Source organism: Scyliorhinus canicula, chromosome 7 (genome assembly GCF_902713615.1).
Source record: "Scyliorhinus canicula chromosome 7, sScyCan1.1, whole genome shotgun sequence".
NCBI lineage: Eukaryota > Metazoa > Chordata > Chondrichthyes > Carcharhiniformes > Scyliorhinidae > Scyliorhinus > Scyliorhinus canicula.
This window is the reverse complement of record NC_052152.1, coordinates 191,613,700-191,640,847: the sequence shown is the minus strand read 5'-3', so window position 1 is coordinate 191,640,847 and position 27,148 is coordinate 191,613,700. Positions and strand designations below refer to the sequence as shown.

Genomic DNA, 27,148 nt, shown 5'->3' with positions numbered 1-27,148 from the left:
TTCCTGGCTTGGGCCACTGTCTGCGTGGAGTCTGCATGTTCTCCCCATGTCTGTGTGGGTTTCCTCCGGGTGCTCCGGTTTTTTCCCACAAATCCCGAAGACGTGCTGTTAGGTAATTTGGACATTCTGAATTCTCTCTCTGTGTACCCGAACAGATGCCGGAATGTGGCGACTAGGGGCTTTTCACAGTAACATCATTGCAGTGTTAATGTAAGCCTACTTGTGACAATAATAAAGATTATTATTACTTATTAATCCAAACTTGAATGAACTAGCTGGCTTGTAATGCAGAACAAGGCCAGCAGCGCGGTTTCAATTCCCGTACCAGCCTCCCCGAACAGGCGCCGGAATGTGGCGTCTAGGGGCTTTTCACAGTAACTTTATTGAAGCCTACTTGTGACAATAAACAATTATTATTATTATTATGTCCAGGTCTTCCTGTGTGCAGGCATGGACTGCTTTGTATCTGAGGAGTTGCAAATTGTGCTGAACATTGTGTTTGAAACGCAAGAGCTCTGAAATTTGATGTAATAAGAGAGAAATAGATGGTAGGTGAGCTGTTAAATAAGATAGTGGCATCTGAGGTTCAGATAGCTGAAGTTACAGCTAGAAGATGGAATAGTGGTGAGTAAAACATTGGAATAACCCAATCTGGAGGTGGCATAGATATAGGTCAGGGTTTCAGCAGCAGATGGAATGAAATAAAGGAGGAGGCAGGCAAGGACGTGGAAGTAGGTAGGTTTTGTGATGTAGACCATTTGGGATTGGATACCCCCCTTTGGGTCAAACAGGATGACAAGATGATAAACAGTTTAGCCTGAGATGGGTCATCAGAGAGGAAGTTGAAGACCATGGCAGATGGACAGATCATGTGGCAACAAAGACAAGTGGACAGAATGTTAGGCAAGGCAGCATTAGTGGAGTCAAGAGAAATGACGGTTGTACAACTGAGTCTCGTCAGCATATATGTGGAAGCTAACCTCAATGTCACCGAGGGCAGCATGTGCTCAGGGAGAAGAGGGAGCTAAGGTGGATCCTTGGGACCTCCCACCGAGTCTGCAGCTGGGAAGAAAAGCCATTGATTCAGAAGGAACCAGTGGAACCAAGTGAGGGTAATCTCACTGAGCTGGACAACTGATGCTTCTAGACATGGTGAAGGGCTATACAAATGCAAGTCTTTATTTTAATCTGGGGGCAATGTAATTATCAACTCTCAAGTAAGATGAAATAACCCTGACTCTTCTGAATAAGTGTACTGCATGATGTAGCCAAAACACACAGTACCAATTGTTCCTTGGTGTGTGCTGAGTAGAACTACTTTAATACTCCACATTGATGCTGCTGGTATCCCGAATGCAGAACTCTCACAAGAACAGTAACTCCAATCTTTTTGAATCTACTGAGACTGCCTGCCTGCAAAATCCAGTTGTCTGTCTGTCTTGATGACTGCATGAAAATGAATTTATTAGTAAATATTTCCAAAAGAAGCATGGCGCCGGAGCGAGGCGACTCTCTGCAAGCTCTCCCCAACAGATCCACTTTTTACTTAACTTATACTCGTTCTAATCTTTTAAAAATTAATTCTAAAGCTAACGTTATTACTAACCTCTCTCTTTTATACATTGTATATCTTGTGTTGCCCTATTATGTATTTTCTTGTATTTTCTTAAATTTTGTTTAATTCCCTTTTCTTCCCATGTACTGAATGATCTGTTGAGCTGCTTGCAGAAAAATATTTTTCACTGTACCTCGGTACACGTGACAATAAACAAATCCAATCCAATCCAATCTATTCAGCTCTTCAAAATATTAAGACAAATAGGATACGTTTAACGTCATGAATGAGCTTGTAATGGTAAACACACCAAAACCTTTTCACAGCCAGTCCAAAGGATGAACAGATGTGAAATTAGTATTTTGACACGGTTTGTGCATGAATAAGGCTGACTTTTAAATTAGTTCTTTAATCTGGTCACACCTGTTTTGCAGAATTACTCATTCCTCATAAATTTTAGTTTCACACGAGTGGTTGTCTCATCGTCATGCCTTTACGCTTTGCTGTTCAATTTTGTCACTGCCCTAGAAATTGATGTGTAAATGCAATCATTTTCAAAAATCTTTGAACTTAACTCTTGCAATAAATACAACGAATGAGGCACGGTTGTGCAAACTGATCACCCATTTTCTTCAAATAGGGAGAAAATCGGAAGTTGTGTGACTCGCCAGCTGAGTGTGTGTGGTATTGTGTAGTTGCTCTTTTCACTTCAATAATTTTCATCAAGTTAGAAATATGGCTGAAAGATATCCTCCACCGATCTCGCCCAACCATTTGCATCACTTGTTTCCATATATCCATGAAGATCTGCTTATAAACATATGCCTGCAACAATTCTTCTCATGGCAATTCAAAAGCTCAGCTTATTAAACATGTACTGTACTGCCAATCTCAGTCTGAAAAATGAAGAGATTCAGTATAAAATTCATGAGTTGCTTTTCTTTCAAACATAAACCAATATAGATGGACAGTTGGTTTTTATTTTAAATCTCGTCTTGATCTCCCACTAATAGAGGCCAATAAAGACAGTTTAAGCCTTCCTTTAGCACTCGCAAGTGTTTGAACTTCTGATTTTTAAAGTCTCAGATGGGTTACTGCTTTCTGAAGCTGAGGGCAGGTGGATACACAATGGGGGAAGCTCAGGGAATCACCTCAGCCCATAAGACAATCAGCAAAGCAAAGGGGAATGGGCACTTGGTGAGGGGCTGCCCTTAGCACAACATATGTGTAAGGGGAGCTTTAGTGCTTGGTCTATGAATGGGAGTCAGCAATCGCAGAGGCAGAAGAGCAAGAGGCGAGGACATTGGGTAGCCACCTGCCCAAAATGAAGGCTGGAGCTGGCAATGGAGAAACGACTGTCAGATTTTGGAACCTGTGATGATGAGTGGCAGCACCTCTTGCAGGAAGGGAAGAACCCTGAGCATGGGGGAGGAAAGAAGGGCAGGAAGAACCCAGAGCATGGGAGAGAAAGAAGGGCAGGAAGAACCCAGAGCATGGGAGCGGAAAGAAGGGCAGGAAGAACTCTGAGCATGGGAGCAGAAAGAAGGGGGGAAAACCCTGCACATGGGAGAGAAAGAAGGGCAGGAAGAACCCAGAGCATGGGAGCGGAAAGAAGGGCAGGAAGAACCCTGAGCATGGGAGAGAAAGAATGAATGACTGAAAATCACTTATTGTCACAAGTAGACTTCAAATGAAGTTACTGTGAAAAGCCCCAAGTCGCCACATTCCGGCGCCTGTTCGGAGAGGCTGGTACGGGAATTGAACCCTGAGCATGAGAGAGAAAAGGACAGGAAAGTAATAAAGGCCATGCCTTCAACACAGGATCGAACAATAAAGACTTTAGTTACTTGGTGATGACTGAGAACCAGTGCTGCAGGAGATTTGAACTGCAGATCGTTACAATGATCCATGACCTCAATGCCAAAGACCTCTCATCTCTCAGCACCAGTTGCCCTGTCCTGACAACCGCCATCTAAGTCATTGTGGCCGTAAACTTCTTTGCTTCTGGCTTCTGCCAAGAATCAGTGTGGACCTGAGTGGCATCTTGCAAACAGATGCACACCATCACATTTTGCCATTTGCTGATGCCTTCTTTGTCATAGTTGGACAACGCATTCATTTAATAATTGACATAACCTCACAGGGACAGCAGGCATTGGGCTGTGGCTCCATTGCTGGATTTCTGAGTGCAGGGCATCAATGATTGCACCTACGTGGGCATCAAGGTGCCCAGTGACTGACCAGTGCAATCCTTCAACAGAGAGGAGTTTCCAATCCCTTAAAGTCCAGTTAATCTGCGACCAAACGAAACATTTCCTCCTTGAGTACACCAGCTTTTGTGGCCACAGCCATGAGTCCTTCATCCTCCCACAGCCCATGTCCCCTCAATTTTCACTCCAACCCTCAAAGGCATTGTTGGATCCTAGGGGACAAGAGGAACTCCTCGAAGAGATGGCTAGTGATCCATCTATGGGTGCCCCAGATAAAGACGTGGAGGCGAGGCAACCAATGTCATCCTGTTCAGTTGAGCAGGCTGTTGGAGTTCTGAAGTTGCGACTCCAGTGTGTGGTCTGCTGTGCTGTTCATAATATGGTCCTCTACAGAAATGATAACCACGGAAACAGTAAGGTTTTAACAGGAGTTAGGTCATCAGAGGAACAGGAAGATGATGCTGAATCAAAGTTGGTTCACTTCTTCGCTGAAAAAACAATAATGAACCAATAGCAGTACTACGAGGAAATTTGTTGAATTAGCAAAAGCATACCAGGAAGAGGAACTGCCCACCTCTCCATTATGGCCTCCAGCATTAGGTCCAGCATGGCACAAATGAAGCAAAATATGTTCTGCCTTGTCTGCCGGACACTAGTGCCCCTGTGACATCTTGCTTCCTTCTGGTGCAATGGAAAGCTTTAGTACAAACCGTAGATCTCCCTCTTGGGGTAGCTGGAAACCTCAGTGATGGCTATTGCAGGGATTCAATGATTCTATGATTCATCTGACCCAACTACATTCCCGTCTCACTGGCTAGAAGTGGACAAGAAACCTGTCTTTATATCGGTTAAGGACTCAGTCCAGGGAAAGTCTGAACTTGAATCAGTTTTCTACTGGAGGCAGTTTTTTGACCCAAAAAGACTGTGTCCCTGTTTCTCGCCCCCAATGGTGAAAACTCAGCCCTATATTACGTCATCTAAAAATTCTTTGCAAAATATTTTACGAAATCCTTTCTATTATCAGTTGTGCATTAAGTCTCAACTGAGAGAGAGTCATGTTTACCAACCCAGCATCCATAGTTTGTGGAGTTGGTGAATGAGGCAGGTTTCTGGGAAACCTCTTATTTTGATCCCAGTTCTGCAACGAAAAACATCTTAAAACAATATGCTTTTGCTAGTTCACCAAATCTCCTCTTGTAGTACTGCTATTGGTTCATTAATGTCTTTTCAGGAAAGTGAACCAACCTAGTCCACCCTACCTGTGACTCCAGTCCCACACTGTATGAGGACTCTTAATGCCCTCAGGATGACTAGATATGGGGAATAAATACTGGCCATAATATTTAGTCATTGCTAATACAAGTTACTTTGACAAAATTTATTGCACTTAATGAGCAGTGTAAAAGCAATTGAGATGGCAGATCATTTCAGTAAGAAGCAATTCTACAAACCTTTTATATATCAGTAAAAAATGTTTGAAATACCTCCGAAACCTACCAGCCTCCACCACTGTACTTTTGGATCTTTGACATAACCTGTTTATTTCTCTCTTATTTTTCTCATGTCTTGTGCTCCTAATGCTTTCCTCTTCTTTTGGGATGAACAATAAAAGCTAATTGATCCAGTGTGGGTCATCTTCAGTGGAGTTTATTTCGCAGTTTGTTTGTGGATCTTTTATCAATTTTGTCTGGGAGTCAGTCCCAGAAGTTAGTTCAAGGAGAAGTTTGAAAAGTTTTCCTGGACGGGTTGATTGTTTTCCTCTGTCCAGATACTGGGACTGATGCATGGGATTTGCTGAGTTAGGGGGATTTTTTTAAATCAAAGGGGCTGAACTCTTGCGAAAATTGGAAGGTTGTGTTTTGTGGCTTTGCTTGTGGATTAAGACCTTAGTCACAGGGCCCTGAGCCTGGAGTTCCAAAGGTTGGAGTCCAGAGGTTGGCACTCTGATGGAGAGACAGACAGAAATCTGTTGCTGATGACTGTCGTCACTCATCTTACTGCTGGTCACATTGAAATGAAAAATGAAAATTGCTTATTGTCACAAGTAGGCTTCAAACGAAGTTACTGTGAAAAGCCCCTAGTCGCCACATTCCGGCGCCTGTTCGGGGAGGCTGTTACGGGAATTGAACCGTGCTGCTGGCCTGCCTTGGTCTGCTTCCAAAGCAAGCAATTTAGCCCTGTGCTAAACAGCCCCTTGACAGGGACTCTTGACACTAAACACTTGGCATTTGATAGAATCTTGGCACAATACACCCAGTTGATACTACCTGAAGACTGACTTACAGCCACAGACAACCTGGGAGTCTATCTCCATAATTCACCTGGAGGACCAGCAGAATTCAGAATTCTCTCGAGGTGGGCTTGATTTTACTAGGGAATCGTATCTCTGTTTGCATGTCTGCATTGATATGTTGCTTAAACACCCTTTGCATGAACCAGAGGATCAGAATGACTGGCTCCAAGGTGGCTTAAAAACTGGCACTGATATCATCTAAAACTCCGAGAAGACCAGTGAAAACTTCAAGACTCACTTAAACTTGGAGCAACAGCTTTGAGTGGAGAAGAATTAACAGCTACATATTTAGGGCACGATCTACTGGCCATGTCCCGCCGGAATCTGAGCGGGATGCTGCTGATAAATGCTAGGAGAGGCCTCTCCTGGACTTCCCGACAGCCGTTACACCTCAGCATTGCGATCTGTGGACGGGATTCAGTATTGCATGGCTAAGTTGGTTTAAGAACTCACTTAACCATGCTGATGACCAGCTCCCGGCATCTTTCGGCCTCCCCAGGGAGACCTCAGCCGGGCGGCAATTAATATGTGGACCAGGTAGAATGACTCCGTGAGGTCTCCCAGGCCATTGGAGGCTCTTGGGTGGTCAGGGCAGGATGGCTCCCTGGCTCTCCCCCAGGCATTGCTGAAGTGCCCTGGTGGTGCAGCTGGCAGGAGCACTGCCAGGATGGCTGTGCCCAGGTCCAGGGTGGCACTGCCACAGTTAATGCCCATGAAAGGAGGGATAGGGGGTATGAAGGGACCTCCAGAAGGGTTGGGGATGGCGTGGGTGAAGGTTGGGGTGGTCTTGTAAGGCGGGGGGACCTGGGAGGGCCTGAAAAGGGGGAATCCTCAGTGACCCATAGTGGGGTGTCCTCACTTGGGAGGCTGGGGATGGTTTTGGGAAAATGCCCATGAATGTAGGGGGTGACATTGCCATGGGTGGGGTGTATGGGGGACCCTCAAGCTCACTTAGAGATTGGGGCCCCCTTTCAAAATGGCGGCCCAATCTCTGAGGAGCAGCTTTGGCCAGCGGGTTCAGCTCCCCAGCGATGGGTTAGCCAGGAGAGAAACGCCCCAGGGCCTATAAAAGTGACAATGTGGTTAGATGGCAGTGAGGAACCCATTGACATAGCTGGGGAGAAACTCCCAGCCAAACCTGCCTGGAATCACACACTGCAGGATTCTCTGTCGGTGGGATCCTCCGCATTGCCAGCAGCGCTCCCACGGCCGTGGGTTTCCCGATGGCATGGGGTGGCCGCAATGGAAAACCCCATTGGCCAACTGCTGGCAAATGGGTTGGTGGGATGGAGAATCCCACCCATAGAAACTTTTCCGTTCAATCGTGCCTGGGGTGTTTTTCGGTTTTCCACTTGTCCACCTGTGACTTGATGGAAAGTTATTGACACAGGAATGTGGAAACAGAGAAACCCAGATAAAGTCTTGACACATGATTTCAATACATCCTGATGATGTATTTGAATTTTAAATTGCAAATTTGTGTATATTGATTTGGATAATCTGGGTTTGTGCCAGAATAATTCCGAATAATGACTTCCAAAATCAATCTGGCAAGTTTTGGAATTAATCCTTTACCAAGAAAAATATGTAAACATCTCCAGTTTTGTATTAACACCATTTTGGCAATCTCGCCACACTCAACTTAACCTTTCAGATGTATATTGCCTCACATCTACTCTGTCCAGACTTGTGTTGCCGTTGGTAGACATTATTTTAGACATGAATACTTGTGTACCTGTTGAAAATGAGCTATTTACCCAGCGCTCAAAATCACTAATCGGCAGTAAATCTTTAGCCCCCTTTTGCCTTGCATTCCCCCAGAATGCTTCCTAAGCACTCGTACATTGGTGTTTTCCTACTTTGTAAGCCATGTATAATAATTCACTTGAACACGATAAACCTCTCGTTGTGTGCTGGAAAAGGTTGTTTCTTAATGCAGACCACATTGTCTTCCTTTTTGACCACAATATGAGCATGAGAAAAACAATTAAAATGTAGTTAAATTACTTCAATGTAGGACTTTGACACAAAAGCGCAGAGTGAGAGTTTGGGGAAAATAGGAGGCATTTTCAGAGGTTTACTACAGCCTAAATAAGGCAATTATTCTCCAATTCAGACTAAATTTAGTTTCTAATTAAGCCTTAAATGGCAGCAGTTTTTTTTTGTTGCTTTTGTAACTGAGTCAGAATATAGGATAATTATACATTTAATAAAACAAAACTTACTGTTGGATTTTTAAAATCCCTTTTCTTTCTCCTTCCTTTAACTCTCCCCTGTTCACTCAAAGAAAATTAAAGCTGTGTTCTCCAATTTGGTTATCTTAACACAGCTGATGTTAAAATGATGACAGTTGGGAAACCAGACCTGTTTGTATTTCAAAACGCCTCGATTAGTTTACCTTTTTGCCAAGTCCCACATTGGCCTTATTAAAACATTGAATTTGTGTTTTCTGGAAATTACCCTTAACCAGGGTATTTAATATTCATCATACTTCAGTGATTTTCTTTGATTTTTACAATGGGTGGTGCTTTTGGCACCATCAGCTGAATACAGTAAAGCTCAGAACCTCATAACTTAAAATTTCAGTTGTGGGTAGGGAATGGGGAGATAAGAATAATTTGTTTTTGATAGTGGCTCCACCTGAGACGATTCACGGAGATGATTATAACCTGGGGAAGGCAATTAAATAGTCATGTGGTAGAATAGATTTTTAATTTGTGAAAAATTGCCTTGAATTAAATTCACATACTCTTGTTTTCAATTCAACTTGAGTTGGATTGAAAGCCAAGTTGTAGAACCGATTATTTATCTATCCTGGGCGGTAAACCTTCTGCATCATACTGAGCCCACATCCTTGCCTTCTCAGTAATTCTCAAAACGTGCCGCAGCAGTAGATTATGTCAAGTCAGAATGCTGTACGGCAGTGTGTCTTGATCAGAATAACTTGACTGCAACTATATTGTCAGAACGTGTTTGGTGTTTTCCTGCCAGGTGATTGGAAAAGTCTTGGCCAAATTGTAGTAATGTCACTGAATGTGAAAGGAAGAATAAATTCTAGGACACGTGCCAGGGTCCACCCATTATAGAAATGGGGCAGCAGGGTAGCATGGTGGTTAGCATAAATGCTTCACAGCTCCAGGGTCCCAGGTTCGATTCCCGGCTGGGTCACTGTCTGTGTGGAGTCTGCACGTCCTCCCCCTGTGTGCGTGGGTTTCGTCCGGGTGCTCCGGTTTCCTCCCACAGTCCAAAGATGTGCGGGTTAGGTGGATTGGCCATGCTAAATTGCCCGTAGTGTCCTAAAAAGTAAGGTTAAGGGGGGGGTTGTTGGGTTACGGGTATAGGGTGGATACGTGGGTTTGAGTAGGGTGATCATGGCTCGGCACAACATTGAGGGCCGAAGGGCCTGTTCTGTGCTGTACTGTTCTATGTTCTATGTCGCTTCCGATCAATAAGTTAAATGAGGCAAATGAGCCAACTTCAAAATATTTTGGCTTGTGATGTCTTAGACTGCATTAGTGGGTTCTGAGGTTAGCAACACCAATATGCATTTATATGGTGCCGTTAATGTAGTAAAACATTCCAAAGCATTCACGGGAGCATCAGCAGACAAAATATGACACCCAGCACATGAGATATTAGAACACGTGACTAAAAGCTTGGGCAAAGAGGCAGGTTTTAAAGATCAGAGAGAGGCAGAAAGGTTAATGATGGAAATTCCAGTGGTGGTGCAGCCAAGAATAAGAGGCCAGAATTGGAAGGAGCACAAACATCATCATGGGGGCAGTGAGACCTTGGTGGGATTTGAACACAGATGAAAATTGTTATTTTGTGGTGCTACTGAGCCAGGAACTAATGTATGTTAGTGAAGTGATTGGCGGTACTTTGTTCCAGGAGAACATTGGAACAGTCGATGCTGAAGGTGAAAAAAGCATGGATGAGTAGGCAGGGACAGGCGCTATTACAGAGGAGGTACATGTACATGATGATGGAGAGAATATAGGACTGGAAGCTCAGTTCAGGGCCAAATAGGATGCCAAAGTTGTGGTTCGGAGAGCAGGAGAAGCGGTGGTTGAGATAGCGAGTTTGGATGGGGGATGCAAAGACAATGGGAAATTAGAGGTTGGAACTGGCTTCTGGGTTCCTCTTCTTCAGGTACCATGCCCTGACAGGGTTTTGCCAACCATGGGCTTCCATTGGATTGGTCTATGATTATGCTTGGCAAAGTACTGCAGTGGTTTGCTGTTGCCTTCTGCTGTAATACTGACCAAGTAATTCTTCTGCTCTTGAATGCCTGCTATCAGGCATAGTGGAAGGATTTACAGGCTGATAATGAACCTGATTGACCACATTCTGTCAGCGGGGACCTGAATCTGCATCTTCTGGTCCAGAGGTAGGGATGCTACCAATGAACCACAAGACCTCCCTAGCTTCTTGGATAACCTCATTGAACTTTGAGCAAAATTTTTCCAATGGCCTATTTAGATGCTAGGTTTTCTGGTATGAATATTTACTTGATCAATATTGACTTACTATTGCTGTTAAAATGCCAGAATAATTGTGAGCCTTGGAGAATCAGACAGACAGCTCATTGAGCCCTATCTAAATTGAATGGGGTTAATAGTATGTGTTGTAATGGTTGGCTGACTGATCAACAAAAATTGTAAGGGGTAACCATAATTAAAATGTATTGAAGTCCAGCAGGTGTTTTCTAGGAAAAACACCAGAAAACAAGGTTCTCACAAAAAGTCAAAGTAGCTTTGATGTCTGCTAATAAGAGGACATAAGTAATGTTGCATAGAATGTACATGTTAGTATGCACTGATAATATTGGTACAGTATTGCTAAGTAAATCTAGTTGGTTTAAATATTTTTAGTATTGTTAAATGCAGTAGATGTGAGATGTCTTAACCTTGATGTAGTGTAATTAGAATACCGGTACTTGTTAGGTATCAAATTGCTTATTCAGATGGAAGGGTTTCTATTACATTCTCACAAAAACAAATTTTTCCCCTCAAGTTTTTCTGAACGCAAAAATTAAATATAATTGGACATTGCCGTCTGTACTTTTTCTCTGTCTCAATAGAGCAAATATCTGCAACATGTAAAACCTTTTCCCCCCTATTTTGTAATCTTATGTCTTGCAAGACTAATGTATGAAAATTAAATGCATGTCTTGGAAGTATAGAGCACAATTGCCTGAATCACCGAATTTTATGCGACTTGCTTCATTTTTATTGGAAAAAAAACAAGCTTGTCACTAATTTGTCGTCTCCTGAATATCTTATACTATTCTGGCAACCTTGTGTCACTAGACAGTTGTTACTGTTGCATCCTTAACCATCTGGTGTTTGGGATGAGAAGCCTAACAGAACTGGTATTTTTTTTGCACCCTAACAATTGCTGATCATCCCATTTTGAAACCAAGCCTGTTTCTCTTGCCTGCCATTTCAGTTGACACTTAGACGTGGTCCCTTTGCTTCTATGAAGCAGCCATTCACCAAAGACCTTCTTCATGTTGTACCACAGGATGGTCGAAATGACTTCTATTGCTGGGTGTGCCACCGGGAGGGCCAGGTTCTGTGCTGCGAGCTCTGTCCTCGTGTCTACCATGCAAAGTGTTTAAAACTGAACGCTGAACCGGAAGGGGACTGGTTCTGTCCAGAATGTGAGGTATGGTAAAAGATAGTTAAAACTATGGTGAGGGAAATGGGCATGAATTTGTTCAAATTCATTCTTTTATTAAAAAAGTGGGATTTTTATACTGATTATATGTTATAAATCTGGTTAAAAGACGCATGTAGCCACAATTCCGTGGGTAAGGTTCATCAATAACACAAACTGGTATGGATACAGGGAACTGACTGAGTTGCTAAGAATGTGATTAGCATTCTATAACCTTGGTAAAACATATGTACACCATTAACCCTTTGAGCAATAAAGATAGAATTTTAATCAAATCATTCTCTAATTTATTTTTCCTAAGCTGAAGGTTTTATAGTTTTATTAATTTCTCTAATTGTACTTTTATAATCAGCAGCTTTTAAAGTTGGAAAATATATGATTCAAGAGGTTTTTCAAAGGGTTAATGCAATATCTTGGTGTTAAACCTGCTGGCTTTGGTCTTGTTTGGTATTCTTGCCATTCAGACCATTGTGTAGTTCATGAATAAAAATAACGTCTGTCTGAAGATTAACATTGCACTTCCTGGAAGGCTGCATTCGACCAGTGTGCTGTGTTCTTGTTCTGCTGAGGTGGTTCTGCAGCTGATTTGAAGTTTGTACCCAAAAAAAGTAAAACGTAAGCAGATTTGTTTTTTTTAAATTATTTTAAATCTGTTTGCTTCACAGAAAATCACGGTCGCCGAATGTATTGAGACTCAGAGTAAAGCTATGACCATGCTCACTATAGATCAGTTGTCTTATCTGCTGAAATTTGCACTACAGAAGATGAAGCAACCAGGAGTAAGTAAAAATGGCAAAGCTGTGAGCTCCTTTCTGTGTTGTTTCTCTTTGTGACTTACCATGTGATGTGTTGCTGATGTCTATTGAGCTGAGTTAATTGGCTGAGGCTCTGATGTGGTAGTGGGATGACACTCCATGGGAGGAGCGGGGGAAACCAAATGTGTGGAAAAAGTCATTTTATGCAGCTAAATATTACCACATCTGACATTTATGGGGAATTAAGACAAACTGAAGCAGCTCTTTTTTGTTTGTGCGCATTGCTGTTAATAGTGTTAAGAAACCCATTGATGTTACCTGCGAGAGTATCTTAACATCCCCGAAGGATAACTTGAAACACTGGTTCTTGTGGGGTATATCTGATTGTTTCCTCACATTATTCCAGTGTACAACCTAGTGAGGAACCAGTCCAGTTGATGTGTAAATGATTGATAAAGAATATTTATTAAAGTTAAACAAAAAGTAAAAACAAATGACCGAAGACTAACATACACTATGACACTTAAGTATATGAATAACTAAACACACAGTGTTATCTGAAGTTATCCCTTGTTCCCAAAATGTACCCATGTTCCATGATCACACCTCTTTTCCCAAGCAACATCCAATTTTTTAACTCCAGGTCAAATCCAGTTAACAGTTACCACACGCTCCACTGAGGTGACCAAACCTGGGAAACCATCATTTCCTGTATCAGTGAAGGCATGAAACTGTGCCTTTTAGAGGAGCATATCTGCAATCTGTCATTGCTCTAAATGTTAGATGGAACAGGCCTCCGTGACTCGGATCTCAGGGAGAACTGGCCTGTCTGACTGTTGGATGGAGAATTAGCCACCCTCCCCAATGCAGTTGCTCATAGTTATATTGTTTAGCCTCTTTGCTATTCCCCTCTATGTATTCTGCTGTCTACCTCTCTCGGATTCCTTCCCTTTAGAAGTTATCATTTGTATAGGCCCCATTGATCTCTGGTAAACAATGTTTCTAATATGGCCATTTGCACCTCAATGTCTTTAGACTCCTGTTAATCTTGTTACTGGGCAAGTCACAATTCATTATTCATCTAGATGCCTGCTTGTCACGTTATTTGTTTTGTTATTTTATTTTTATCTCAAGTTCACTGTTAATCTCATTAACTCCCCACATTTCTAATGTACCCCGTTTTACAGAATGGAACGTCATAATTTGAAAGAGGCTTTCATTTCTTAGCTGTTCTACCTCATAAACCATTACAGAGATTTAAGAGCATGCATTAACAAGAAAATTATACCCTGGAGAATTTTCACCCAATGTTCCCAAAAGTCTCTTTTATACTCGTGAAAAAGCTTCCATGATAATGTTCTCTCTCCTGGTCACATGAATGATTTCTAAATTTAAAAATTGTAACAAAAGGCTCCAATGGAATAACCTGGTGTTCGCGTTCTAGCTTTTCTAGACGTTTTAGGAGATTATGGGGCGGGATTCTCCAATCCCGCGGCAGAGTGTCCACACCGTCAGAAACGCCGTCGAGTTTTACGACGGCGTGAATGGGCCGCTCCCACGACTAATCCTGGCCCCTCCAGGGGGCCAGCATGGTGCTGGAGCAGTTTGCGCCACTCCAGCTGCAGATCCCGGCGTGAACTCTGTGCCGCGGGATCTGTGCATGCGCAGTTGCGCCGGTGCCACTGAGGACCTGCGCAGTGGTAATGGTGCCAATGCGCGCATGCACAGTGGCCTCCTTCAACGTGCCGGCCCCGACGCAACATGGCACAGGACTACAAGGGCCGCGCGTAGGAAAGGAGGCCCCCAGCCACAGAGGCCGGCCCACCGATTGGTGGGCCCCGATCGCAGGCCAGGCCACATCGGAGGCCCCTTCAGGGTTGGAGCCCCCCCCCCCAAAGGCCGCCACCCGACCCTTACACGCTGAGGTCCCGCCGGCTCAGAGCAGATTAGAACGGCGCCGGCGGGACTCGGCTCTTTTCTTACGACCGCTCGGCCCATCCAGGCCGGAGAATCGGTGCGCCGGCCGTGTAGAGTGGCCCACAACTGGCGCCGCACCGACCACGCTGGTGCCAAGTGAAGAATCGCGTGCAGGCATCAGGGCAGCGTGGCGCGATCCACGTGGCCTGCTGGCGATTCTCCGACCCGGCAGGGGGTCGGAGAATGCCACCCCGTGGTCTGTTTTTTTTTAAGCGTTTCTGCAGGATTATTGGCAAAGTAAATCTCAAAATGTTATAATGCCAGGACCAAGCTTGAAGTCCCTTTTTCAGTGGCGAATACTTTTGTTGATGATTTTAATTTCCTTGAGAAATAGTCCAAGGTTTCTCAATGCCAAATTCATCTTCCTGTAGCAACACGGCTCCCACATTAATGTCACTAGCATCCACAGCCAGTTTAAACTGCTTGTCATAGCTTGGTGCAGCTAACATTGGCTTTGTTGTCAATAAAGCTTTCAAATATTTGAATGCCATTTTGCAGTCCTCTGTCCAATTAAAGTACTTGTTCTTCTTTAAGAGCTTTTTGAGTGGTGCTACAACACTGTTAAAGTTCGGCACAAACTGGCAATAGAATCCGCTCATTCCTAGAAAAATTTAAATCTTTTTTTTTTCTGGTGAGTCCTGAAAAATTCCAAATGGCCTGCATTTTTGCATCTCGTGATGCCATTTGACCATGTCCGACGATATGTCCCAGATATGAAATTTTGGCTTTAGCAAATTCGCTCTTTGCTGGATTCATGATGAAATGATGAAAGCAGCGAAACAGTTCTTTAAAATGGTGCAGATGTTCTTCCCAACTTTGACTGGACTCAACTAAGTCATCAATGTATGCAGCACAGTGACTCAGTCCTTGAATAACTTCATTCATGAGTCTCTGAAAAGTTGCAGGTGTGTTCTTCAGCCCAAATGGCGTAACCTTGAATTAATAAAGTCCATTCAGCGTCATAAATGTGGAGATCTCCTCTGCCCTCTCTGTCAACTGTACTTGCCAATAGCCCTTTATCAAGTCTATCTTCATGATGAATTTGAATTGTCCAACTCTTTTGATGCAGTCTTCCAAACGTGGAATAGGAAACAATCCCTCTTGTTGACGGTATTCATTCTCCTGTGTTCTACGCAAGTCTTTGTGTTCCATCTTATTTTGGCACAAGAACGATAGGGGAGCTCCAACCACCAGAATTCAATTCAATAATGTTATTTTGGAGCATATATTCAATTTCCTACTGTACGTGTGATAACATTTCTGGATTGAGCCTATTTGGATGTTGTTTTATTCGATATGTGTCCCCCGTATCTACATCATGCACTGTTATCTCCGTTCTACCTAATTTGTCCCCACAAATACATTTATAGGACTGCAGTAACTCTTTCAATTCGCTCTGGCTCTCATCCGGAAGATAAATTAAACAGTTGTTTGTTTAAATTTTTCAGAACTTCCTCATTGCCTAAGTAAATTTTAGGGAAGTCACTGTCTGAATTTAACTCTTCTTCTTCTCCCTATTTCATTATTATTAAGACTGCATGCTTGTCTTCATCTGCTCTACCCCAATAATTCTTAAGCATGTTGATATGACACACGCACTGTGATTTACACCGAACTGGTATGTGTCACAGATAATTTACCTTGCACAACTTTCTATGGCTCACTAAATCTGGCTGTCAGTGATTCACCTGATATGTGTAATAACATGAGCATATTTTTCCCCACTCCAATCTACGAGTCTGTGCTTCCCTATCAGCTGTTGCTTTCATATCTTGCTGTGCCGTTCTTAAATGTTTCCTTACCACCTCGTAAGCCCCATTTGGTCTTTTTGAATTAAACTCATTTGTCTCTTCTTGTGTCGGTTTCACCGTTATACGGAATCATATAGTTTGATCTCACTTGTCTCATCCTGTGCTTGCATCTCCTCCCCCTTTTGTCTTATCTTATGCGCCTATGACCTGGTCACTGCATAATCAGGAAAAACCCTAGGATGGTCTGTTGGCAATTTATCAGTGTCTGGGTTATCTGTTCAGTCACAGTAGGCATCACTATTATCTGTGATCCTGCTATATCATTCCCTCGAATGAAGTGAATCCCTGCAGTGGGCAATGTATCTACTTTCCTCCAATCCCTCCTCTCATTTTCAAACTGCTCCTTGAGTTTATTGTTACCCAGAGGCAAACTTATACGTTTGGGGGCCTCGCGCTCTCCCTCTTTGCAGAGGCCTCACGTAACGCCCTGCCCCCTCATGGTGTTGCGGCCTGCCTCTAGTTGTGCCAAGCCCCGTCCTTAGGGGTGGTGATGCCCTCCTGACCCCACCCATCCTTAGCTCACACAATTCAAGGCACAGAAACCCAACATCTCACCCTCGCTGACCAGTCTGGTTGCTGCCTAGCTCAGTCCTCTCCCTGTCAGCTCTGCCTGGCTAGCATTTGGCTCTTGTTGAGTTGTCCCATTCCCACTGGCTGCTGCACTCCGATTCCTGAGACACTATGCTGTCGCTTGCCTGGTCTTCCTAGTACCTCCTGACTGCTACTCTGCTCGCCTCTCAGCTTTCGTTTGGGTGGCCTGGCCTCGAGCCTCAAGCCTCGGTGACCACGTGTGCTCCTGGCTGGTTGCCTAGCAGCTGCTGCTGGTTATCTGGCCTGGCCTCTGCTCTCTCTCTCTCTCTCTCTCTCTCTCTCTCTCTCTCTCTCACTGTCATCATCTGGTCTGGTTCCTGTCCAGAACAACCCTCTCACTCTCAGCTTTGCCTGGCTGGTCCCTAGCTTTGGTTAAATTGCCTGCTCCCTCTCACCTTTACTCCCCAATTCCCCTAGACATGACGCCGCTGCTTTCCTGGCCTTCTTCATATCTCCTGGCTGCTGCTCTGCTCATCTCTTGGCACTCTCTCGGGTGATCGGGCCTTGAGTCTTGACCCTCTGCGACTGTGTGCACTCCTGGTTGGCTGCTGCTGCTGGATACCTGGCCTGGTGGCGTCTGTTCTATTTGGTTGGTTACCCTACCCCCACCCCCACCCATTGGCTGGGGCCCCATTACTGCCGCGCTGTATTTCATTACAAGTCCGCCTTTGTTTTTGCCAAAGCTATTTTTCTGGTTTCGCCATGAATGCTGCCGATCAGAACCTCTTCCTTCATTACCCCATCTGGACAACAAATATCTTTGTTCACAACATTTTTGATTGACTCATTCCGTAATCTCAAGATTTTTATTAACTTTCTCCATTCTAATCTGTCCACATGGAAATACTTAACCTTCACACACAAAATCCGTAAACATATCAGACACCTGCTGGTCACTCTGCCCCTCTACCATTTGTGCACACATTTTCCTTCCTATTGTTTGCTCTTTTCCTCTGTGTACAAATCCTGCCTGCTTCTCCTGTTCTCCAGTCTCTGATTTCATTTTTCCCCTTTTCATAAAATCCATACAGTGGAGAAAGAGGCCATTCAGCACATCGAGTTTGCACTGTCCTTTTGAAAACACTATACCTCGGCCTACTCCCCGCCCTATCCCGGTAACTCACCTAAACTGCACATCTTTGAACACTAAGGAGCAATTTTAGCATGGCTAATCCACTTAACCTGCACATCTTTGGACTGTGGTAGGAAACCAGAGCACTCGAAGGAAACCCATGCAGGCATGGGGACATGCAACTCCACACAGTCACGCAAGGCCAAAATTGAACCCGGGTCACTGGCGCTGTATAACTCCCAACCGGCTTTCCATGTATTCTCCAGCATACTGACTTGGTGTGGCCCAGTTTATTACAATGAAAGCATCTAACTTTCTTCAGTCCTCTGTCCCTCAGTACTATCTTTTTTTATTTTGCGCTGATGTCTCCTTGGAAATTTCAGCCACTCCCTCTTTTGCATGACTCTCCTTTCTTGCACCTTCCCATTTTGTATCTTTCTTAGATTTAAAAGAGTGTCAAAAGAAAGGCTTTGACCTCTGAATTAACTCATAATCCCTCATTGGCTCTGATACCGGAGGTGGTGGTGTCCATGGATGCGGAGAAGGTGGTACTTGTTCGGGGTTTTGGGAAGGTTTGGGCCGAGATTTGTGACATGGGTGCAGTTGCTGTATGTGGCACCAAGGGCGAGGGTGAGGACGAATGATATGAGATCATAAGACATAGGAGCAGAATTAGGCCACTTGGCCCATCGAGTCTGCTCTGACATTCAATCATGGCTGATATTTTCTCATCCCCATTCTCCTGCCTTCTCCCCATAACCCCTGATCCCCATATGAGCTCACTAAACTTTGACTTATATAGGGGTACGAAGCAGGGGTGTCTGCTGTCGCCGTTGCTTTTGCACTGGCCATAGAGTCATTGGCGATGACTCTCAGGGTCAGCAGAGTGGCAGGGGATTATAAGGGGACAGAGGGAGCATCGGGTGTCGCTCTATGCTGATGACCTCTTGCTGTATGTTTTGGATCCATTGGAGAATATGGGAAGGATTATGGGCCTGCTGGGGAGGTTTGCAGGGTTCTCGGGATACAAACTGAATGTAGGAAAAAGCGAGGTATTCCCGGTGAATGAGCAGGGACAGCGGGCTAATTTAGGGGGATGCCATTTATGGTAGTGAGAGATAGGTTTAGGTATTTGGGGATTCAGGTAGCAAGAGAATGGACGGGGTTCCATAAGTGGAACTTAACAAAGCTGGTGGAGGAGGCCAGGGAAGGATCTTAAGAGGTGGGATACACTGCACTTAACGTTGGTGGGGAAGGTCCAAGTGGTGAAAATGAATATTCTGCGAGGTTCTTGTTTATCTTTCAAACTCTCCTGATCTTTATACCAAAGGCCTTTTTTCAGAAAGTGGACACGATCATTTCAGATTTTGTATGGGCGGGGAGGATGCCGACAGTGGGGAGGACCCTGTTACAGAGGCAGAGGCAGCAGGGGGGGAGTTGGCGTTGCCGAACTTGCTTCATTATTATTGGGCGGCGAATGTGGACAATGTGCGGCTGTGGTGGGAAGGAGAAGGGATAAAGTGGGTTAGGATGGAGGAGGAATATTGTAAGGGGTCTAGTTTGAGGGCTATGGTGACAGCAGCATTGCCAATGGCCCTGAGTAGGTATTTGGGGAGCTCGGTCGTGCAGTCCACGGTGAAGATATGGAATTAGTTGAGGAGGCATTTTAGGGTGGAAGGGATGTCGGTGTTAATGCCGCTGTGCGAGAATCATGGGTTTGAGCCGGGGGGAATGGATAGTGTATACAGGAGGTGAAGGGAAGTGGGGCTGGTCAAGTTGAGGGATCTATATTTGGAGGAAGGGTTTGCCAGTCTGGATGAGCTAAGGGAGAGGGCAGAGCTGCCGAGGGGGAGTGAGTTCAGGTATCTGCAGGTTAGGGACTTTGTGCGAAAGGTCTGTGAGGGGGGGGGGGTGTCTGTGGGGGGGAGGGGGGGGGTGTCCACGTTGCTCGGATACACCCTGCTGGAGCGACTGCTGCTTCTGGAGTCGAATCGGGGGAAGAATTGCGGCTATATACATGTGGCTGGAGAGCAGGAAGGCAAGCGTGTGATGAAGGATAAATGGGAAACGGAGTTGGGAAGGGAGATCCATTGGGTGGTATGGAGTGAGGCACTGCGTAGGGTAAACGGGACCTCCTCTTGTGCAACGATGAGCCTGATACAGTTTAAGGTGGTGCACAGGGTGCATATGACTCGGGCGAGAATGAGTAGGTTCTTTCAGGGGGTAGCAGATGAGTGTGAGAGGTGTGGGCGGGGGCCAGCGAATCATGCACACATGTTTTGGGGTTGCGGAAAATTGGGAAGGTTCTGGGCGGGAGTGTTTGGGGTCTTAGCCAGGGTAATGGATGAGGAGATGGACCCAGACCCTTTGCTGGCGGTATTTGGGGTTTCAGAGAAGCAGGATCTCATGAAGAGGAGGAAGGCTGATGTCTTGGCCTTCGCCTCTCTAATTGCACGGCGGCGAATTTAACTGGAGTGGCGATCGGCATCGCCACCAGGGGTAGCAGCATGGTTGGGTGACCTGTATGATTTCCTGTGGTTGGAGAAGATAAAGTACGAGTTAAGGGGCTTTGCAGGGGGGGTTTGAGAAAAGGTGGGCGATGTTTGTGATCGTATTTGAGGGGCTGTTTGTCACGGCGGGGGGATCTGTACAGACTGTATAGTTGACTGTTGGGAAGTATGTTTCCCGGGGTGTGTATTTGCTGTAACCTGGTTTTCATACATGTTTGTAATAAAATACATTTTTTTTTAAATGAATGAATTCATGAAGCTCCACTGCGTGTCTTGCAGTTCCTCCATATGTGTTCTTAACATTGTAGGTAATGAGTCTTTAAATTCTTCCAATAGAATTACTTTTCTTAAGGCCTCCTAGGTTTCTTTTATTTGTAATGCTCTCACCCACCTATCAAAATTGCTTTCTTTAACCATCACAAATTCAATATAAGTCTGTCTGGAATGTTTTCTTGTATTTTAAAACTTTTGTAAGCCTCTGGCATTAACTCCTAAGTACTTTTCACCATCTCATATTCCCCAGATCATCTGCTGTCAAAGACGAATAGCCTTCACTAGCCCTCCCTACAAGTGAAATGAAATGAAAATCGCTTATTGTCACAAGTAGGCTTCAAATGAAGTTACTGTGAAAAGCCCCTAGTCGCCACATTCCGGCGCCTGTTCGGGAAGGCTGGTACGGGAATTGAACCGTGCTGCTGGCCTGCCTTGGTCTGCTTTCAAAGCCAGCGATTTAGCCGTGTGCTAAACCAGAGTTTACTTTGTAAGAATAATGTCCAAATACTTTGTGACCATTTCATCTGTTTAGCGCAAAAGCATTAAAAATAACTCAGTGTTCCTGTCACCAAATTTTGTATGTACTTGTACAAATCTAAATATCTTCCGACTAGGTTCCTGTCTAAAGCAACTTTCTTCCTCACCCAGCTCTCCTTTCCCGGCTGCATTTTCATTTGATGTTCTGTCTCTTTGTCTTTTTCTCTTTCCTCTCGTTCCCTTTAGAAAGCTGTCTCTTTTTCTCTTTCTTGCATTTCTAATATCTTCATTTCCATTTCTCTTTGTATTGAATTTTAGCTAACTCCATTTCCCCACTTCTCGAAATACTGGGTCTGCCTGGCACCGCTTGTATATTTAAATCGTTGCTATGCTTTCAATTGCTTCAGCTTTCTTAGCTCCTGTAGATAATCCTAATTCCAATTTATCTGCTCATTCCATCAATTTAGCTTTAGATACACTTTTCAAATGGGGTGGCACTGTAGCACAGTGGTTAGCACTGTTGCTTCACAGTGCCAGGGACCCCAGTTCAATTCTCTGCTTTGGTCACTGTCTGTACGGAGTCTACATGGGTTTCCTCCGGCTGCTCCAGTTTCCTCCAACAAGCCCCAAAAGACGTGCTGTTAGGTGAATTGGACATTCTGAATTCTCCCTCAGTATACCCGAACAGGCGCCGGGATGTGGCAACTAGAGGATTTTCACAGTAACTTCATTGCAGTGTTAATGTAAGCCTACTTGTGACACTAATAAAGATTATTATTATTTGCTAAAGTTATATTGTCCACTTCCAAAAAGCCTGGACTAGAGCAAGAGCCATATTTGCAGCCTCCTTATTTTAAGTAACACAATCTCACTTGGTTCTACGGGTTCCTCACTCTCGTTACATTTATCAGTCACCAATCCTCTACATTCCATATGAATTATTTTTTTAAAATCCCAACCAAGAATCCCCAATTTTAAGAACGCAGTTGATGTTACCTGCGAGAAAACCCTGAAAGACATGTTGAAATACTGGTTCTTATTGATGTAATTTTGTTTGGCATAATATGAGGAAACAATGTGTAACTCAGTGAGGAACCAATCCAGTCATTGTGTAAACAATTAATATAAAATATTTATTAAAGTAAAAGAAAAAAAAACACACGGCAAAAGACGAATGTACACTATGATATTTAAGTGTATAAATAACTAAATGCACTGTGTTATCTGAAGTTACCTCTTGTTTCTAAAATGTACCCACGTTCCCTGATTTCATATGATCTGAGCCATGGAGCCGCTCCTGTGACTTTTAGAGGAGAATATTTGCAACACGTTATGGCTCTAAATGTTAGATGGAACAGGCTCCATGGCTCAGATCATAGATGGAACAGGTTTGTCTCACTGTTGGATGGAGAACTAGTCTCCCTCCCCAATGAGTGTGCTTACCGTTACACTGTTTAGCCTCTTTGATATGAAATGAAATTAAATGAAATTGAAAATCGCTTCTTGTCACAAGTAGGCTTCAATGAAGTTACTGTGAAAAGCCCCTAGTTGCCACATTCCGGCGCCTGTTCGGGGAGGCTGGTACGGGAATTGAACCATGCTGCTGGCCTGCCTTGGTCTGCTTTAAAAGCCAGCTATTTAGCCCAGTGTGCTAAACCAGCCCCTTTATATTCCCCTCTGTAGATTCTGCTGTCTGTCTTTCTCAAATTCCTTGCCTTTAGAAGTTAGCATTTGTGTAGCCCCAGTGGTCTCTGGTAAAGAATGTGTCTGATATTGTAATTCGCACCCGAGTGTCACTACACTCCTGTTAATCTTGTTACTGGGCAAATTGCATCTCATTACTCTTCTAGATGCCTGTTAGTCTTGTTACTTGCCTGTTGTTTTATTTTCATCAAAGTTCACTGTTAATTTTGCTAACTTCCCACATTCCTAACAATAGTCAAAGATAAGTGGTTTGCAACAGTCAAAAACTGCAACAGTTACATGATCATGCGTATTAGGTTCTTGAGTAGAGAAATAAGTCAGAAGTGCCAATTACTCAAAAACATGAGGTACTTTAATATTTAGAATGCCTTCATGAGATAGCAGTACTTGCATGAAGATCTGCTACCCCTGTGGGCCTCTCTTCATGATTTGTTTAATGGCTCCATCTCCAGCTGTCTAAAGTGGCAGAACTGACGCTGAGCTAAGAATAGCGTGAAATGTCTCTCGCCTTCGTCCCAGCACATGGAACTGCAAATGAAAGCTGAGAGAAATGCCATGTTTTCAAAGATGAATTATATCATTGGGTGATTTTGGTTTCCTTTATCCCATTTTGATCTGCCAGTTTTTGTTGAAACCTTTTCTGTGCCTTTGATCAAGAAAATGGGTACCTGGCCAGTCCCACGGCTCCTGTCACTGCCCTTTGCATTTGCTCTCTTATGGAGTCACCATTAGTCACCCAGCCGAGATTCTCTTCTGCAATTTTATTTGTATTTCTTGTCTTACTCTTGTGTTACTGCTAATGGGAGATGCTTCATTAATTGTTTGGCATCACTCATTGCATGTGGTTCAGGGAACACGAAAGAGAATATAAATACTCCTATTCTACAGTACTCAGAACTGTACATTAATACCGTCATCCTACCCTTTATGTGAGGGAACTATCAATTCTTGTTGGGGCAATTATTTATCGTTATTCCAATCCATTTAGAACATTGCACCACTTTGGCAGCAAGCTGTGCTAAATATAGTAATTTGTGGGATTTGTCATGTCATGACTAATCATTTGCCCTAATTGTCGAGCAGTTATGCTGCAGTTTTTTTATCTGAACATGAAACCCAAATCTTGCTGTGAAAGGAAACTGAAACGTGTATCTTTTTTGATACTTTATCTAAACATTTGTTTTGTCACTGAACATTTCTTTGTTTGCTTCTTAAATTCTGTGCTGCCTTTTAACAGACTGAGCCCTTCCAGAAACCTGTTTCATTGGAACAACATCCCGATTATGCTGAATACATTTTTCATCCAATGGACATTTGCACACTAGAAAAGGTAAGTCTGGGCTATGAGACTCTTGCTTTATGCTGCTATTAGAGAGTACCTCTCTTATCTGTTTTCTGTTCACCTTTGATTGTCCATCTGTTTTGCTTATTCTTCCTATTTGTTTAATTATCCACTTTCCCCTTTACCCCAATTTTATGTTTTAAGTTCATGCAGGTTTATCTAAAATCTCAACCTTGCTTCATCGAATCATGGAATCATAGTATTTACAGTGCAGAAAGAGGCCACTTAGCCCATTGAGTCTGCACCGGCCCCCGGAAAGAGAACCCCACCCAAGCACACGTGACCCAGTAACCCCACCCAACTTTTTTGGACACTAAGGGGCAATTTAGCATGGCCAATCCACCTAACCTGCATATCTTTGGACTGTGGGAGCACCTGGAGGAAACCCACGCAGACACGGGGAGAAAGTGCAAACTCCACACAGATAGTCACTCAAGGCCGGAATTGAACCCGGGACCCCGGAGCTGTGAGGCAGCAATGCTAACCATTGTGCCACTGTGCCACTTCAAATTCCTGTGCCTTTTATATGTTTTCTATTTTATTTTTTAACAATTTAGTTTGTTTCTATCCGGTGCCATCCAGTGGCTGTGTTTGAATATAACAAGGAAGTACTTTCATAAACATCATAGTATTGCTTGCCCAATCATCTGTCAAGGCCTTTTGTTATGGTGCTTTTTCTTTTCAGTCTTTACTGATTTTTAATAATGATGTGAAAGTTGAAACTTTTTGATTGTATAGATGTGTTTTAGTTGCACTTTATGGCAGCTTTTGACGAAATTTCTTTGGCTGGCTTCAGCTTCAGCTCCACTTTCCTGCCTGCTTTCCATATCCCTTGAATCCTGAGAGACCAAGAATCTGTCTTTCCCAGACTTCAATATATTCAATGATCCCTCTGGGGTAGAGATTTCCAAAGATTCACAACGCTCCTCACCTTAGTCCTAAATGATTGCCCCCTTATCCGGAGACTGTGCTCCTGTGTTTTAGGTTTCCTAACCAGTGGAACAAGCTCTGTGCCTATCCTGGCAAACCCCTTTAAAGTCTTGTACACTTCAATGAGACTGTAATAACCTGCACGAGACACATGGGTGAGGATTGATTGTTTCCCCGCGTGGCTCGCGGAGTATGAACTCCCCCACTAACTGAGGCTGATAACCATGGTGTATGAAAGGTCGGCCAGATAGGAGCCGACCGACACAGAGAGAGGACCTGGTGAGGTTTAATCGGGCCCCATGTAAATAGTTGTTTGTATAAGTAAACGCCTTCTTTTGTTTACTTGTCTTTCTCCCCTTGTCTTTATTAAACTGGCGACAAGGAGAAACTGGAACTGTTGATGTGCACCTCTGCCGACTACACTTCCTTTCCATGACTTTGCTTCACTTCGGACTAAGGTCCTCACTATGAGCTTCACTATTTCTTTGTTTGGTCGATTGGAGAGCCTCGTATAATTCAGCTGGTTCGTTTCGTTGACTGGACGGCTGCAGCGGTTCCGGTGATGAAACCGGATAGGACTCTCCGCCTTTGCGATGACTACAAGTTAACCGTCAATACTGCTTCACATTTAGACTGTTACCCGGAACCTTGAATTGAATATCTCTAAACCATGCTGGCAGGTGATTCTGCATTCATCAAGTTAGATATAAACAATGTTTATTTACAGCTTGAATTGCCCAAGACCTCGAGAAAATATGTTACTATTAACAGCATAAAGGATTATACCCGGCTTCCATTCGGAATCTCCTCCGCCTGCGCCGTATTTCAACGTGTCATGGAAGGGATTTTTCGTGGCCTCCCACGCATTGCCATCTATCTCGATGATGTGTTTATCACGGGGGGCCTTGGAAGTTGAGCATCTGCAAAATCTTTAGGCGGTATTGCAGAGGTTGTTTTCAATATGATATTGACCTACATGAGGTGAAGTGCATTTTCAATGCTGAAGAGGTAATGTATCTGGGCTACCGGGTTGACTGGGATGGCCTGCACCCAGTAGCAGACAAAGTACTGGCAATCAAGATGGCCCCCGTGTCACGTCACACTAAAGTGCTTTGCTCCTTCTTAGGCCTGATCAATTATTACGGCCATTTTATTCTAAATTTAGTGATGATCCTGGCCCCCTTCATTTTCTCCTACAGCAACGCTGGTCCTAGGTTTGGGGCAATGAACAGGAGGCTGCTTTACGGTTTGTGAAGTGGACAATCGTCTTGTGAAGAGTACTGACCCATTTTGACGGAATTAAGCCCCTGGATATGACGTGCGACACATCCCACATGGTATCAATGCCGCCCTCTCCCATTGGATGGGTTATGGCCAATACCTTCCGATAGCTTTTGCCTCCAGGGCATTGACGGTTCCGGTGTTTAACTATGCGCACATAGAGAAAGAGGGTCTGGCGGTCGTGTTCGAAGTCAAATGTTTTCATCAGTATGTTTAGGGCTGCCATTTTTTAATAATTACTGATCTTAAGCCAGTGCTTCGCCTGTTTTGTGAAGATAAAGCAGTGCCGCCAATCGCGTTAGCCTGGATCCAGAGATGGGCTCTATTTTTGGGTACGTATCAATATTCTTTTGAGCGTAACTTGGATATGCTGATAGCGAATGCAGAGGCATTGAGTCGCCTTCCTCTGCCGTGGTTTCAGTCAGTCCGCCCCCCTCAGGACTGATGTGTTCCCTGTAAGAACATTATTCACGATGCCCTATGTTGCTCTTGCTCATGCATTTGCTTTGTTTAGCCCCTTGTTCTGCACTGTAACCAATCACTGTTTGTCGATGTACCATTTGTCAATGTACAATGTTGATTATTCTTTTGTCTACTATATACGTACTGTGTACATTCCCTTGGCCGCAGAAAATACTTTTCACTGTCCTTCAGTACATGTGACAATAAATAAATCAATCTATCA

General features: G+C 44.0%; 1 protein-coding gene across 12 annotated transcripts in view; it reads left to right on the top strand.

Annotated features, from left to right (window-relative positions):
* The window catches only part of zmynd8 (zinc finger, MYND-type containing 8), a 283,096-nt gene that overhangs the window by 189,146 nt on the left and 66,802 nt on the right, over positions 1-27,148 (top strand). For 8 of the 12 annotated variants that reach the window (XM_038803563.1, XM_038803561.1, XM_038803560.1 and 5 more), the window contains 3 exons: positions 11,510-11,728; positions 12,406-12,519; positions 24,148-24,240. In XM_038803563.1, coding sequence (XP_038659491.1) covers positions 11,510-11,728; positions 12,406-12,519; positions 24,148-24,240 — 426 coding nt within the window. The remainder of the gene's footprint in view (positions 1-11,509; positions 11,729-12,405; positions 12,520-24,147; positions 24,241-27,148) is intronic. The other 4 variants (XM_038803567.1, XM_038803566.1, XM_038803570.1 and 1 more) reach the window with 2 other exon arrangements.